General features: G+C 30.0%; 1 protein-coding gene, 1 long non-coding RNA gene and 3 other non-coding genes across 5 annotated transcripts; 1 reads left to right on the top strand and 4 right to left on the bottom strand.

The window, feature by feature from the left end:
* The first annotated feature begins 626 nt into the window (after positions 1 to 626).
* Positions 627 to 1,623, top strand: LOC110612931. Its single transcript, XM_021753792.2, has one exon. The coding sequence runs from the start codon at positions 782 to 784 to the stop codon at positions 1,322 to 1,324; it is 543 nt and encodes a 180-aa protein (XP_021609484.1). The 5' UTR covers positions 627 to 781; the 3' UTR covers positions 1,325 to 1,623.
* A 6,856-nt stretch (positions 1,624 to 8,479) lies between these two features.
* Positions 8,480 to 8,582, bottom strand: LOC122723584. The gene has a single exon (XR_006350571.1). It is a non-coding gene; the product is annotated as a U6 spliceosomal RNA (small nuclear RNA).
* LOC122723539 lies at positions 8,480 to 11,282 on the bottom strand. The gene is made up of 2 exons (XR_006350475.1): positions 10,336 to 11,282; positions 8,480 to 9,496 (listed from the first exon to the last, which is right to left on the bottom strand). It is a non-coding gene; the product is annotated as an uncharacterized LOC122723539 (long non-coding RNA).
* Positions 10,465 to 10,567, bottom strand: LOC122723583. Its single transcript, XR_006350570.1, has one exon. It is a non-coding gene; the product is annotated as a U6 spliceosomal RNA (small nuclear RNA).
* Positions 11,283 to 17,077: 5,795 nt separating the features above from the next.
* Positions 17,078 to 17,180, bottom strand: LOC122723585. Its single transcript, XR_006350572.1, has one exon. It is a non-coding gene; the product is annotated as a U6 spliceosomal RNA (small nuclear RNA).
* Positions 17,181 to 17,206: the final 26 nt, after the last annotated feature.

The following is a 17,206-nucleotide window of genomic DNA, read 5'->3' as shown; positions in this document are numbered from 1 at the left end:
TCATTTCGCAGCCCTGTCCACTCGCGCGCCGAAGGGAATTAAATGCTTGCCTGACACAGGGAGGGTCCTGAGATTATCCGTACGTACTGACCTGCACTAAGGGGTAGGTGGTCCTATAGCAGAAAGACCATCTCGCGTGAAGGAGAAGAAAGAGGATAAAAGGGAGGAAATACTCTCCTCTAGAGCTAAGTTTTTCAAAATTCACAACACTCTTGTAAAACTCTATTTTTCTGAATCTTAAATCATCAGATTTAATTTAATTTTTAATTAAAATTAATTTAATTTAATTTTTATAAATATTAAAAATTTATTTTTTAATTTATTTAATTTAACTTTAAATTAAATGAAATCCATCGAATCTCTATTCGTTTTAAAGAGTATACGATTTTATTTTAAATAAATTTTAAAGGAATTGTTTAGGTAAAAAATTTTAAAACTTAATTGTTATAATATAAAACTTTAAAGCCTTTTTGCAAAAAAAAAAAATCCGACATAGCATTTCCGGGTAGCTTTAATAAGGGTATAATGGTAATTTCATGAACTGAAGTTACTGAGAAACCCAGCCTTATCCATTATATCACGCTATTTCTAACCTAAAAACCTTTATAAAAGCAGATCAAAATCCTCCCTTTGAACGGAGCCATTGAGAACTACCACCACCCCCGCCCCCCTGTCACCACCGTCATCACCACCACCACCATCTCCGCCGCCGCCGCCGCTACGGCTTCTCTTGAGAACTCCAAAGCACACACGCTGAGCCTGAAAATCTATTTTGTCTTCAATGGCCACCAGCAAGAGCTACTTAGCCAGGCCAAATTACCGATTTCTGTCCAGCGACCAGGCCTTGCACGCGCCACTCACGCACGACTCCGCATACGAACTCGACGAGTCTGACATTTACAACATCTCAGCCACATCTCGTTCCAACTCGACCGAGTTTCTCAAAGCCGTCCCCAGTTCGAGATTCACAAAGAAATCCACACCAACAGCAGTGGCGTTGACCAGACGCAACGACCCCGGAGACAGAACCGTCGGAACTCCTTCGTCACTTCCAGTTAACATACCGGACTGGTCAAAGATATTAAAAGACGAGTACAGAGAGAATCGGAGGAGAGATATGGACGACGATGATGATGACGGCGAAGGAGAGGATTATTTCGACGGAGGATCGAGGGTTCCACCGCACGAGTTTTTGGCGAGGCAGATGGCGAGGACGAGGATCGCATCGTTCTCGGTGCATGAAGGAGTAGGGAGGACTTTGAAAGGGAGGGATCTGAGCAGAGTTAGAAATGCAATTTGGGAGAAAACTGGGTTTCAAGATTAAAAAACAAAAAGAAAAACCCAGAAATGAGAAGGGGTTTTTTTTCTCCCTTTTTTTAAAGAAATATCGGATATTATCATCAAGGATATATAGAGAAATTCATCACTAAAAATTTTCTCGAGAAAGTGACAGATGGGTTTTTTATATTTTTGTTTGGGGTTGAGATATATAAATTTTATTTGAAATTTTGATGACTCTGCAGGTATTAAGCTAACTTCTTCGAGATTGTATCAGAATTTGCATAGAAAGTCTCGGGCTGTTTTTATTTTTATTTTCAATAAAATTGCTGAGATTTCACCTAAGAGATTCCATTTTTCATTAGCTCATCGGTATGGTTTGTGTTTGGAAGGAAAGTTCAGTGATGGAGGAAGAAGTTTTGAGTTTGAAGGTGGAGTTGGTAGTAATTTAACAAAAGAAATCTTTTTTTATTGTAGAAGAAAATAAGAAAAGCCGAGTTTCCTCTTCCCTTCCTCGTAGTCCTAATAATTTCATAGAAAACAATACCTCCGTGATAGCTACCCCTTTGAAAATGCGGTACTTTCTAGGGTGATTTTTAAGTTTTAGATTAACGAAATAGTTTCTAAGTATTTTTCAAATTAAACATTTAAATTCTTTTATAACAAGTTTTTTTCATTAATTTTTACTTTTAACTATTTATTAATTTTTTAATAAATAAATTATACGTTAATTTTATAATTTAATATAATTAATAAATTAATTTTTATATTTTTAAAATTAAATACTTTAATTTTTATATAATTAATTAATTTTAATTTTAATCTTTTAATCAATTTCTTACCGTTAAAATTATAAAAATATCTTCAATTCTTTTTTATATAAAAAATTAAAATTTCATCCATTTATTTTTTCTCATTTAATAAAATTTAAATATTTTTATTATTTTTTATTTAAAATTATACTTTAAGTCTCCATTAATATTTACTCAAATTGTCATATTCAATTAAAATTTTAATATTTTTTAATTTTTATTTATAATTTTAAATTTTTAAACAATATTTATAATTTTAATTATTTTAAATGATATTAAGTAATATTTAAAAATTATTTTAAAAAATAAATTATATTTAAAAAATTTAACTATCTATTAATTTTAAATTAATATGAATAGAAACACTATAATTTGAATGGTTGGAATACTGATAATTTTTAAAGATACAAATTTAAAATTATAAGGATAAATATATTAATTATAATATTAAAATATAATTTATAATATAAAATATTTTATTTATATTAACAAGAATTTAAGTATTTATAAAAATATTTTAAATATTTATTTTCATTTTAATTTAATTAATAGAATTAAAGATTTTTTTATTTAAATGAATTGATTATAAAAAATTGTTAATTTTTAATTTTAAAAAAATATAGATCGATGTTTAATTTTAAAAATATGATATATTAATTCCGATAAACTCAACAACTTTAATTTACCTTACTTTCTCTTCAGTCTCGCGCACTATTAAAAAATATATTATGGGGTCAACTTTTTAAAAAATTATTTTTTATTTTATTTCAAACTTACTTATATTTTATTATATTACTTTAAAATATCCGTCCAACTCCGTTCTTTTTACCAAAATGAGATGGCCCATATCATTAAGATTAGGATACTTTATTATTTAATTTATATAGTATAATAAAAAAAATTTAATTAATTTTTTATTTATATCGATAAATATCACTATTCAAATACATAATAAAGTATTTATTTTATGACTTTATAAATAGATTTCACAGGATCAATATAATATTTTTACCATTATTAACAAATTTCAATAAAATAGATCAATATAATTAGAGTGCAGTGTCTTTTTTAGCTATATAAAGAGTTATATTGCAGATTTGGGTTTAGGATATAATAAAAATAATAGTGTCAATCATAACTCAGATGAATCCAATGTCAAATATACCAATGGACAGTCTGTTAGTATTTTATTTTAATTTAATACACATTTATTTTATCGCTATTATTATAATTAATATTATGTTATTAATTCAAAATAATATACCGTATAGTTAGAATAATGCTAGAACAATTATCAAAATTACAATATATATATTAGTGTAATTTCAGTATCAATTAGACGGATAAAAGCCGAAGAGTCTAACCCTTTAAATTCATATCAATTCAAAATAATAAAGTTTAACCTTTTAAATTATTTTATCTACACAGTTTATGTAAGAGTCATATTATGAAAATTTGGCAGATGTTATGTCAGATTATTGTCTGCAAAGAAAGTAAATATAGCGATCGGTTGTGCCACTTATTTATTTTCATATTATAATAGCATCACTTACTGCGTTAGGGTTAACTCAATTCATTCTATCCCCGTAACGTCAAACAGATAATATGCATGAAACTATCCAATAATTTGAAAATTCAGACATCAACGGATAATGAACAGTATTCTTCTTACTCAATCTTTATATTTCCATTCATAGTACATGGAATGATATAAACGAATTGTATATTGAACGTCTCAAAAGGTACATCAATCGGAATAGTGGTAACTTTATTTTACTTTATTCATTACAAAATAGTTGCATTATTTAGATTTTTTTTATTATTACCTTAATAAATACAGTTATGGTCTGAGGAGTAGCCGTTGTCTTCATTGTGGCAACAATCATCCATCTTCATCGTGGCAGCAACGATCATATTCATCGTGGGAGCAAGAAATCATTAAGAAGAGTTGAAGCTGAGTGGAGAGATATAAAGAATTTTTTTAAAGAAATAAGAAACATTAGAATAAGTTGAGGAAGAAGAAGAACAGGGATTCTTTGATTCTGAATGATTTTACAAAGTGAGAGAGTTGAGGTTAAAGAGGAGAGAGAGGGTCGGGGAACAGAGAGGAGAGAAATGTGCGCGATAGTAAAGGAAGATAAAAGTTAAGGTTTTTATAAGTTAGGGTTTTTATTGTGTTATGAGCGGTTCGATTTATTTTTTTCATGATTTTTAATTAATTAACCAATTGAAAATAAAAATTTTTTAAAATTACTAACTGAATTAAACTAAATAAATCAAATAATCAAATCAATTAAAAATTTAGATTTGATTTAATTCAATTTTTCAGTTTAAATTGAAAAATGCTCTCCTCTGCATCCAGCCCATACTTGTACAGCAAAAAATTTGAAGATGAACTAGAAAACCGGGACGACGCAGCACTATTGACAACCTGATTGCAACATCACCACGACATCCCGTAAGCAGCTGCCGGAACTTCAATAGAAATCACAAAGGTCTTCAGCAGGGAAATTCATCGACCCTTGTTTGAAATAAAAAATTTCATATAAATTTAATTTAATTCAAATTTTTTTATTAAGTTGTTTATTTGAAATAAAAGAATTAATTTATTTATTAACTTATATATTTTTATTTTTAAAGAAAATAAATTTATATATAAATTTATTTTAATTATTTTCTTACAAAATGAGCCATACCAAAGACAGAAAGAAAATTCATCCCAACTAAAAGAAAATTTATCCTAAGCACCTTCAAGGCAGTAAGAATGAGAAAAATTGTTGGAACAAGCCACACTAAAGGGGCTTAGCTAGTGTCAGCAGGGCTGCTATCTAAAAGTGTAATTAAACTAAGTCCAGTTGAAATTTAGAAAGTTCAATTTCAATTCATAAATTTTAGAATTAAATTGAGATCTAGTCTAGCACTTTTATTATCAACTGTTTTTTTTAATTAATTTAGTGATGGTATTTGTTTGAATGAGTTTTTGTTATTAAATTAGCAATTCACTGTGTTAATAAATTCATCATTTAGTTATTTATTATATGGGTATTAGGGTTTGAAAAAAACAATTCAAATTCATTCAAGCATTTCATCAAACATAACGTGCATACATCTAAACATACAATAACCAAAAACATTTGTCAATTTAAGCCACAAGCTACAATTGCCATCATTGTCCAATTGGTGTAGGAAGCACAACGATAAGAAAATTCATGAATTTTAGGAGAAAATCTCAAAAAGAGAAATTTAATGGCATAATTTAGATGGATTTTATATTTCTAAACACTTTGCTTTATTGGGTTATATAATTAAAAGAGAGATTAGCTTTAAACTTAAAAAAAAGAAAAAAAAAGAAAGAAAGAAGAAGCAATAGGACCCAAAAACCAAATAGAGATGCTGGTGAAAGGGGAAGCAAAGCATAGGGGAAGTGAGTGAGGAATATTTGGTAGATGCTAATCTTGGCAATGGGATAAGGCTATCCCATTTATTTATATCCCAAATTAAATAATATGAAATTTAAATAATATAAATCTGACAAAGTGGATCACAATGGACTCATTGGATCTTGAAATTTGTTGATTTTTTAAGAGGATAATTTTAGATTTCAGAATAATTATCCTATTAAAATAATCTTATTACTAGTTTATCAAAATATGCTTAAACTCACGAGTCACGGGATAAGAATAAATCGTTTGTTGCTTTCGAAGGGTAAAGAGAGAAACTGTGACAAAGATAACCGTACGTTGCTTTTGAAGGCGAAACGTTGAAAGGTTTATAGACCGTTGGATTGTTTTTTTTTTCCAAGTCCAAGATAATGAGGGGTTATTGACCGTTGCATTGCGAAGCGAGAAATTGTCGTTTTTATGAGCGTTGTGATATCGTTTTTAATATATCGTCCGTCTTTTTATGGGGACATGATGGGAATAGGGAACTGTTGTGTGCTGGCATGTGGACACGATGTCGTCACCCTCTGTCTCATGCACTTTAGGCGTCCAAGGTTAATAAAAACTTACCTGGATTTTGGAACTGCCAATTTCCCATTTTTGTCTTTTTTTTTTTTTTTTTGAAAAAAAAAAAACAATATACATCAGTTTTGCCTTTAATTTGAAAATTCACTTTCTTAATTAATTCTTCACATTCAAATTATTAATCTATAATTATTTAATCTCAATAATTTAATAAAATTAATTATTTAATCTTAATAATTTAATAAAATTAATTATTTAATTTCTTTATTTTCAATAATATATTAAATAATTCAAATTTTTTCAAATGATTAACTATTTAATTCTTTTATTTATTTACACTACTATCATATAAAAATATAAAAATAAGAGTGAAAAAAAGTTAAAATTTTGTTTTACTTCATATCAAACAACAATATAAAAGAAAATAAATAGAAGCTATTTAACATTAAATATCAATTAAAAAAATTATTATTTTAATTCTTATGGTTTTATTTTATTATCTTTCTAATTAATACGTGAAAAAATTTGATTAACTTTAAAATAAAGTTGAAAGAACAAATAGAGATTTAACATTTATTTTATTTTTATTAAATCGTCTAAATTCGTTAGGATATACATACAATGTAGCATCCAGGTTGGCCTCCACAGTCCGACCATCACCACCCACATCATCCAAGAAAGGGTCCCTGAAAAAGACACATGGATGAAATTATGAATGAGATACTAAGTTAAGAAAAATTATAGAGTAATTTGTTGTACAACGTAAGACGCTTTCTAGAGATATTTTATGAAAATAATTATTTTTTATAAAAAAAAATTCACTAATTAAAAGGAAAATATTTTTAATATTTTCCAAATATATAGATGAGCATACTCTTGTAATTTCATTTTTATTATTTTTTAAAAAATTTATTTGATAATTGAGAGATGCAACAAAAGGTTTGTTCTTATCCAACTTTAGATGGAACATGGTTTTGTTTCTGAAGGGTGGCTCCTAGTTATCCAAAAGGCCATTTAATCATTTCAAGGCTCGTTTCCAAAGCCGAATAGGTATTAGGACAACTTAACTTCTTACTCCCAATTAACAATAATTATATTATTCAATTTCCCTAATTAAGGATGAGATAATGATTAAAAAAATTAATTTTATTTTAATTTTATAAGTATAAAAATATTTTAATGAAATAATATTTAAAATAAAAAATAAAAAATTAATTTTATTAAATTTAAATCAAACCTAACTCACTCTAATTCAAAAAAACAAAAAAAACAAAAGTCCAAAACCCTTATCTTAAAGCAGTTTAAAATTAAACAAAAGTCCAAACTCATCACTCCTCTATGTTGAATGATGATTCATATGGGGTTTGTGTTGTTTTAATTTGATACCCAAAAGGATGATTCATATATTTTAGTTCAGATATTTATAATTTTAATTATAAAGTTTTATTTTATAATAAAATAGTCTCTTTAGTTATAATTTATTCCTATACTCTTACAAATTGGTTTCTAGATATTATAATTTTAGAAATAAATACTTATTTTCTTATTTTATTTTTATTTTATTATTTTCCACACGTAAAATATTAAAATTTAATAAATAAAGAGATTAATTTATTAGTTTAGATATCAGCTCATAATACTATAAACTTGAATATTTTCTTTATATGCATTAAACTATATAGGAATCATGTTACTTGTAAGAAGCAATTGGACTTGTGCATCTGACTTCCCTTGTACCCATCTTATGTAAAATTCAGCATTCAATAAAAATCTTCACAAACTCCAGGTTCTTGACTTCCTGGATAATTAACTCTCACAACTACAGAGTAGTCATCTATAATTATCTTGCAAGCAAAATGACAGTAAAATAAAAATTAAAAAAATCAAAGAAAAAGCATTGATAAATTTGTAGACTGGGAAAGAGATTCACTCCTGGATTCATATTAGAGCTGCTAAACCATTTTGGGGCACAAAATTGTTGCAGTATGAAATACTGCAAAAATTTAATAAAGGAAAAAGAAAAACCAATAGAACTTTTGAATGCAATCTCCAGTGCTGAGCGTAGTAGAAATTTTGCTAGGCAAAAAGGTGAAACCAGAGAGAGAAACCATTGTTACAAAGCTACAGAAAGGTTGTAAAAAAAAAATCAAAGACACTCAAAGCATTAATAAATTTGCATATAGAGAGCTTCAATCATAGGTTCATATTAGAGCTCCTAAACCATTTTGGAGCACAAAATCCTAATTGCACTGTGAAATATAACAAGAATTTAATAAAGGAAAGGAAATAACAACTGAATTTCTGGATTTGATGTCCAGTATTGATCTTAATGCCAATAAATTTTGCAGGGAAAAATGTAAAATCAGGAGAGAAACCATTTGAAAATCAGCAAAGGCTAGGGTACAAAAATCTGGAGGATTAAAAAAAAATTTGGACCATTTCTCGATTTGTGCGTGTCATCCTTGCGCAGGGGCCATGCTAATCTTCTCTGTATCGTTCCAATTTTATCGGATGTCCCCGAAGGGACAACCATTTGTTTCTGTTGAATTTTTATAAAGGCTTTCAACTTTGCATAACTAAACGATGTGGGACTAAGTTCAATTCCAACTAGATGACTTCACAACATGGATGGATTACATCATCTCATCAGGCCCACAAGTGGATTCTGACTTGTCAGGCCTAGATTGGTCAAGACCCAATAATAACACATTATCAAATTTGCAATGGGTTGGCTAGGCTCCTAGTACTTACAACTGTGCTTAAACATGAAGTTAAAGCTGCTCTATTAGCTTACATCTCAATTCATAACAGTCTAAACTAGGATACCTTCTGTATTTGTATTAAATTATATAGGAAGCATGTTACTTCTAAGAAGAAATTGGCCTTGTGCATCTAAGTCCCCTTACACCCAATAAAAAAACTCCAGGTGCTTGATTTTCTGGATAATTAATTATCAACAAAAACCACACAGGAGTTATCTGAAAAAATATCTTGCAAGCAAAGCGACAGTGAAATAAAAATAAATGAATAAATAAATAAATCACAGACAAAGAGTTCATAAATTTGCAGAATGGCAAAGAGCTTCAGTCCTGAATAGTAGATTCATCCTAGAGCTGCTAAACCATTCTGGAGCACAAACTCCTGCAGTGTGCCATACTGCAATCATTTAATAAAGGAAAAAAAAGAAACCAATAGCTAAGAAATTTTGAATGCAATCTCCAGTGCTGATCCTAGTAGCTAAGAAATCATCCAAGGCAAAATGTGAAATCAGAGAGAGAAACTATTGTTAAAAAGAGACTAAGTTCAATTCCAACCTGATAGATTCCATCATCTGATTAGGCTCACAAGTGGATTCTGACTTGTGATCAGGCCTAGATTGGTCAAGGCCTAAAGCTAAGATGCTATCAAACATGCCATGGCCTCAGCTACTAAGACTTACAACTGTGCTTATGGATGGGAATAGAAACATGAAACTTTCACTTCTCACACTTAAAAATACATGAAGAAACCAATCAACAAATTACTTCATGGAAGAAATTCCCATAGTTTGCTTTTGCTTTTCTTTTTCTTGTATCATTATTGATTTTTGATGATTGAGTTGCTAAAATTGCCTTTAAGAACCACAATCTCACAAACTAACTAACAGAAAAGTTGGTTAAGCTACACTTTTAGCTTAGATCTGAATTCATAAAAGCCTAGTGTTTGGATACTTGCTAGCATAAATTACATAGGAATCATCTTACTTACAAGAATTAATTGCCTTATGCATCTGAGTTCCCCTACATCCAAATTATACTAAAATTCTGAGTTCACTTAAAATCTTCGCAAACTAAATACAATTTTTCAAAACAAAATCTGGCGTATCCACTCACTAAGTTTAGAATTTCATTTATTTTTCTTTAACCAATGAAGGAAGACAAGGTGGGTAAGAATTGGATTTCTTTACTTATAGATTGACATGAAAGCAAAGTACCACATTCATGTGGATGAACATAGAAACCATCCAAACAATGTTTAGCAAGCACAAGGATCCTAATGCAATTTGATAAATTTCCAAGCCAGGACAAACCTCTATTCCCGCATTCATGTGGAAGAACATAAATCCCAAGAAAAAAAATCACATTAAAGAAGAAGAATAAGAATTATTGGCAACATCTATTAACAGCCAATTGAAATATCACTTACTACGAACTGTTTTAACCAATTTTAGAACAATCAAACAAAAAAATCCAACACGAAAATGACAAGAATTCAATAAAAGGAAGGAAAAAAAAACAGACCTCTCGAATGGAACTCTACTCCCTTGCTGTTGGCAATAGCTAAGAAATGTTGCAGCACAGGTGTTTGAACAAAAACCAGAGAGACACGAAAAAAGCAGAGCTGCCAATCGAGAAGGTTTTGGATCAAAAAAAAATTTGGACCATTTCTCGATTTGTGCGTGTCATCCTTGCGCAGGGGCCATGCTAATCTTCTCTGTATCGTTCCAATTTTATCGGATGTCCCCGAAGGGACAAGCGTTGCACATTTCGCTTCGCATTATAAAGAATATTATAATGAACTCAATGAACGATGTGGGTTTAGATTTTAGTTTGATTTCAACCAGACCACCTGACTATCTGGCCATCTTAAGCCACCTTGATAACACCATACGCGTGGGCCCTCCACTGATGATGTGTCTCAACCAAGGGTCAGTGACCTGTAGATCATGCTTGGAAGTGCGACACCTGTCTGTGGTAATATAAGGTGGCCCCACTCGATAGGTGAATATGGGCGGGCAATTGATCAATTGTTCAAGATGATTGCGTGTGTCCTTGAGTAGGAAGAGTCTGGTTATTGGTACAGTGACAATAAGTTTTAACCGTTGACAAAAGAGATCCCATGATCATCAGATGAATCCAACGCATCAAGATTCATCACAAGGAATAGAGAATACGGTGTGTACTGCGTGTAATGTGTATGATCTGTTTGAGGATGGAGTGAAATCGAAACGCAAACCCTGAGCAGGCAAACTTGTGATTTTACCTAATGTATTTGATGGACATTTAATGGGCTTTCATGCCCAAAATCAAATACATTTTCGGCCCAACATCGGTCTAGATTATTTTTCGGTCCATCAAATTGCTTGCTTCTTTTTCCAACGTGTATAATATAAATGAAAATTCTTTTAATTATAAATCTCTATTTATTTGCAGAAAATAATTTATATTTAAAAAATATTTTTTATAAAAAGTATTGAGATATTTTTTTTATTATTTAATATTAATTTAAATGTAAAAATTTAAAATTAAAATTTATTAAAAATTTGTATAAATAGAATTTGATATTTTTATCAAATGTTCGGAAATAACTTTTATTTTAAGTTATTTTCTTTAAAATATTTAATTTTTTTATTTAATCAGAACAATAATTTTTATTAACTAAATTTTTTGAATGCTTCAAACACCAAAAAATATAAAAAATATTTTTTATGAAACAAATAAAATTTAAATATTAAAATATAATAATAAAAATAAAAATCATCCAAATAGAAATTTTTAAGTATTGATACATAATTTAAAATACCATGATCATAATAGTATTATGTTTTGGAAATCTTTAAAATACAAGTTATTTTTATAAATAAATAGAGTTTAAGTGAATATTTAAAATATTTTATTAATATATTTAAAATAGATATAATTAGAAAGTGAATAAAATTTTTTTTTTTTAATATATGTAAAAGGGATAAAAAAATTATAAGATTGAAAGTAAAAAATTAATTCAGAGTATAACATTTAATAAAAAATTTAAAATTTGTAAATTTTATAAAATAACAGATGGCTCTTCAGCATTTCAAATAATTCAACTGAAAAACAATAACGTTTAATCCATTTAGCGAATGATTTAAATAACCAAAGTTGTGTATTTTATTTTTCATAGTATACATAATACGCACACACCAAGATCATAAATTTACTCTTTTTTTTTCTACTGCTTTTAAAATTTTTCTTTCTTTTTCGTCTTTCTCAAAGGCAAACAAAGTTTTCATTCCAGATATTAAGATAATGTCTATTAGAAAGTCTCCATCACTAAAGATTATATAAAATTAAAAGGGTCAAAAGAAAAATTAATTTATTCAAATTCGTAGCTCTCTTTTATTGAATTAAGAAGGATCAATTAATTTTACATCAAATATATTTTTCTATATTTGTGAAATGTAATTTATTCAAGATTTATTATTAGGGTGTTAGATGAATTTTATGTTTATGATTCATATAATATTCATGCTTATGATGAATTAAGAATAATTCTACATGTGTGGCTGCAGAAATTTTATAAATTGATATCTTTTTCCTCTTATTACTATAGCTATTATTACTATATCACTAATAGCTGTATCAAAATTTTTAAGACATACATAAAAATTATAAGTATTTTCTTTTAAAAAATTCTAAATTAAATTTAAAGGGCATATTACTTTTTATTAGAATAATTATTTTGTTAGTTGATGATATTATAAAATATTAAATAAACAAAAATAATGATAGATCTTGAAAGCAAATTTTTTAAACAAATTATCCTCATCGCCATGAAAGAGAGCCATCCCAGAGGCTGTTTGGGCAAACACCGCAATGTTCTGTGCTATTTCTTCGGTTGCTGATTCGGTTCTGTTTTAACAGTGTATGTTGCTGGTTCTGTTTGAACAGCAACTTCAGGTTTTGTTATGGTAGATTCGGGCTTTTTGTAAAATAAAGTTAAAAAAAAAAAATATTTCTTAAACCCTGATCCGTGAGAAAATATTTCTCAGAACAGGGTGAATCAGTCCTTTACCGCATTTTATAAGTGCGGTAAGCTTTACCGCACTTATAAAATGCGGTAGAGAGCAGTTAAATCAAAATTATAATTTTTTTAAATAAAAAAATTCTAACGCACTGATAAAGTGCGGTAGATTTTTTAAATATTAAAAAAATATATTAAAAATTCTACCGCACTAAAAGTGCGGTAGAATATTAAATTTTATAATAATTAAAAATTTTTATAATTTTTAATAATTAAATTAATAATTTAATTTATGTATTACCGCACTTTAAAAGTGCGGTAATACGTAAAATGAAGAATTCATCATATTATCTATTTTATATTAAATATATTATATTAATTATAATTATTTATTTATATATAAAATTTAAAAAAAAAAAGAAGGAGCGAAACTTGGAAAAAAAGGAAATATGGAGCAGGGAGGGGAGGTGGAGCAGGGAAGAAGGGGCAGGGAAGAAGATGGGGAGCGGGAAGAAGATGGAGAGCAGGGAAGATGGGGAGCTGGGGAGCGGGAAGAAGATGGGAGCTGGGGAGCAGGGAAGATGGGGAGCTGGGGAAGATGGGGAGCTGGGGAGCAGGGAAGATGGGGAGCTGGGGAAGATGGGGAGCTGGGGAGCAGGGTGGGGAGCAGGGAAGGTGGGGAGCTGGGGAGCAGGGTGGGGAGCGAGAAGAAGATGGAAGAAGATGTGGGAGCAGGGATGTATTTATTGAAAAAATATATATATATATTTCAATTAATAAAATAAAAAATATTAAACAATCAATTTAAAATATAAATATTTCTATTCATTTAAAAAAAAATAAATTAAATAATTAAAAATCATGCATAATTTTTATTTTTTTAAAATTAAAAAAAATTAAAATAATTAAATTTTTTTATATTCTCTTCCCTTTACCGCACTTTAAAAGTGCGGTATTATAATAATGAAAAATATAATAATTAATAATTATTTATTAAAATATATATATATATATATTTCAACTAATAAAATAAAAAATATATTTTGATCAATTTAAAATATAAATATTTTTATTTATTTTATGAGAAAATAAATTAAATAATTAAAAAATTATACATAATTTTTATTTTTTTAAAATTAAAATAAATTAAAATAATTTAACTTTTTTATATTCTCTCTCTTCTACCGCACTTTAAAAGTGCGGTAGTGTTCTTTTTCTGAACAACAATCAACTTAAAATATAAAATATAAATGTTTCTATTTATTTTATAAAAAAATAAATTAAATAATTAAAAATTATGTATAATTTTTATTTTTTTTAAAATTAAAATAAATTAAAATAATTTAACTTTTTGATATTCTCGTGCGGTAGAGGACTTTTTCTCTGCCCTCCCTCTCTGCCAATATATTTTTAATTATTAAAAAATAATATATTAAAAATTCTACCGCACTTTAAAAGTGCGGTAGAATTTTTTTTATTTAAAAAAATTATAATTTTGTTTCAATGACTCTCTACCGCATTTTATAAATGCGGTAAAGCTTACCGCACTTATAAAATACCGCACTTATAAAATGCGGTAGAAGACCGATTCACCTTGGTTTAAGAAATATTTTTTCGCGCACCAGGATTTAAGAAATATTTTTTTTTTTTAACTTTATTTTGCAAAAAGCCCGGCAGATTCAGTATGTGCTGTGTCCCTTGGACAGCAGCTTCAGCAGGTTGCTAGCCTCTATTTCCATAAAAACAATTTTAAATGACAGCCGAATGTACCAATTTTGAATCTATTTCCATAAAAACATTCTTAGCTCCCATCTCTAAAGCAAGTTTCATAGCCTCTAGGACCCCTAAAGCTTCTACCACAACAGGAGACTCGGCAACAACCACTTACCAATTCTACCATATAAACTTCTACCATAACAGTTCCGAACCACAATAGCAATAGAAGCAAGCATAGAATAAGATTTCCAAGCAGCATCAGAATTGAACTTTAACATTCCCAAAGGTGGAGCTTGCCAAACAGAAACACCAGAATTATGAACAACACTACTGAACGGCTTATGTCTCTTACAAACTCTAGCTCTTGAAAACTAGAAAGGGTCTTGCAAGCCACAAAGATAGGATCTGGAGGCATGTGGTTAAAGATTGCCTTGTTCCTTTCTTTCCAAATAAACCAATACACAGTCGCAATTAAAACTTGTCTGCTCAGGGATATAATTAGAAAGTTAATAACGTATTTAAAATCACAAGTTTACCCTGAGCCTGCTCTAGAATGAGAAGCTTGCCAAAGATCTGTACTTGGAAAATAAAGACCTTTGATGAGTCAAGCCCAAACCGCTGTCGGATTCTGAATAAGTCTCCAATACTATTTCCCAAGACAAGCGAGATTAAAAAGATTGAAATCCTTGAAACCCATGCCGCCTTTAGCTTTAGGAGTGGAAGCTTTTTTCTAACTAATCTAATGCATTTTCTCGAGTCTTCACCACTTCCCCACCAGAAGCTTGAGAGCATGCTATTTAGCTTTTCACAAAAACTCCTGGGATGCTTAAGAATTGACATAGTGTAAGTGGAAATGGCTGAAAGGACAGACTTTATGAGAACTGTGTAGACTCTAAAAACGAACTCCCGAGGGTGTGAGCCAAACAGTGTACTTTGAGTTTCTGCAGTATTTTTGTATTAGGTTTTTTGCTCAGATTTTTCAAACTTAACCGATAATCTTGATCGGCCTTTTGTTCTTATTTATACTTGAATCAATGTAACAACCATTACAAACTGAAAAATGAAACTTAATCCGAGCTTGAAGCCACATTGCGCAAGACTCGAGTTGAAGGAAACAAACACTGAACAATTCAAAATATTCAGAGTATGTGGGTACGTGCTTATTAACAAACTATCGACGTAACAGGTAGGGCACGAACGAGCTTATGATACGGGGGCAAACAACCATATGACAGGTAACAAGCTAGCCTTAACCAATCTCGATGAATCAATGAAAGGGAATGTCAGGTTCGGTGATGGTTCAGTCGTCAAGGTAGAAGGCCGAGGCACTTCAGTGTTTCGGTGCAAGAACGGAGATCATTTCAAACTAACAAACGTGTACTACATTTCTTGATTAAGATCCAATATTATAAGCCTCGGTCAACTCGACGAATCAGGAACAAAATTGGTGGTGAAAGGAGGAATTCTGAGAGAATATGACGCAAAGGACAGGTTGATAGCCAAGGTGTATAGAGCGGAAAATCGCCTTTACACGATGAGAATGACACAAGCAAAATTGGAGTGCCACCTGACAAGGTTGTCTGAAAAGCCTTGCTTATGGCACGCACGCTATAGGCACCTCAACTATCTAGCTTTACGCAAGCTCGCACAAGAAAGCATGGTGAAAGGTTTACCGGAGATAGAAACAGTGAAGCACGTCTGTGAACAATGTGTGATCAATAAGCAGCATCGCACGAGTTTCCTGAAAGTAGGAGAGTATCAAGCAACCAAATCTCTGGAACTCGTTTTTGGTGACTTGGGCGGGCCGTCATCACCTACCATATGCGGCAGAAACAAGTATTTTCTCTTGCTCGTGGATGATTACAGTCATTATATATGGATTGAAATGCTCAAAAGAAAAGATGAGGTTTTTAGTGCTTTCAAGAAAGTGAAAGCTCATATTGAAGTCCAGTCCGAATGTAAGCTCAAAACGTTTAGAACAGACCACGGAGGCAAGTATACATTTCTGCGAGTTGCACGGCATCAAGCGCCAACTCACTGCTCCTTACTCCCCTGGATTCATATTAGAGCTGCTAAACCATTTTTGGGCACAAAATTTTAATTGCAGCATGAAATACTGCAAAAATTTAATAAAGGAAAAAGAGAAACCAATAGAACTTTTGAGTGCAATCTCCCGTGCTGAGCGTAGTAGAAATTTTGCAAGGCAAAAAGGTGAAACCAGAGAGAGAAACCATTGTTACAAAGCTACAGAAAGGTTGTAAAAAAAAAATCAAAGACACTCAAAGCATTAATAAATTTGCATATAGAGAGCTTCAATCATAGATTCATATTAGAGCTCCTAAACCATTTTGGAGAACAAAATCCTAATTGCACTGTGAAATATAACAAGAATTTAATAAAGGAAAGGAAATAACAACAGAATTTTTGGATTTGATGTCCAGTATTGATCTTAATGCCAATAAATTTTGCAGGGAAAAATGTAAAATCAGAAGAGAAACCATTTGAAAATCAGCAAAGGCTAGGGTACAAAAATCTGGAGGATTAAAAAAAAATTTGGACCATTTTGCGATTTGTGCGTGTCATCCTTGCGCAGGGGCCATGCTAATCTTCTTTGTATCATTCAAATTTTATCGGATGTCCCCGAAGGGACAACCATTTATTTCTGTTTTATTTTTA

This window comes from Manihot esculenta, chromosome 4 (genome assembly GCF_001659605.2).
Source record: "Manihot esculenta cultivar AM560-2 chromosome 4, M.esculenta_v8, whole genome shotgun sequence".
NCBI lineage: Eukaryota > Viridiplantae > Streptophyta > Magnoliopsida > Malpighiales > Euphorbiaceae > Manihot > Manihot esculenta.
The sequence above is the reverse complement of the archived record's forward strand: the minus strand, read 5'-3'. Positions and strand labels throughout refer to the sequence as shown.

What these genes read in the sequence shown, in the direction of transcription:
- LOC110612931 (XM_021753792.2), top strand. Translation starts at nt 782, where the DNA reads ATGGCCACCAGCAAGAGCTACTTAGCCAGGCCAAATTACCGATTTCTG.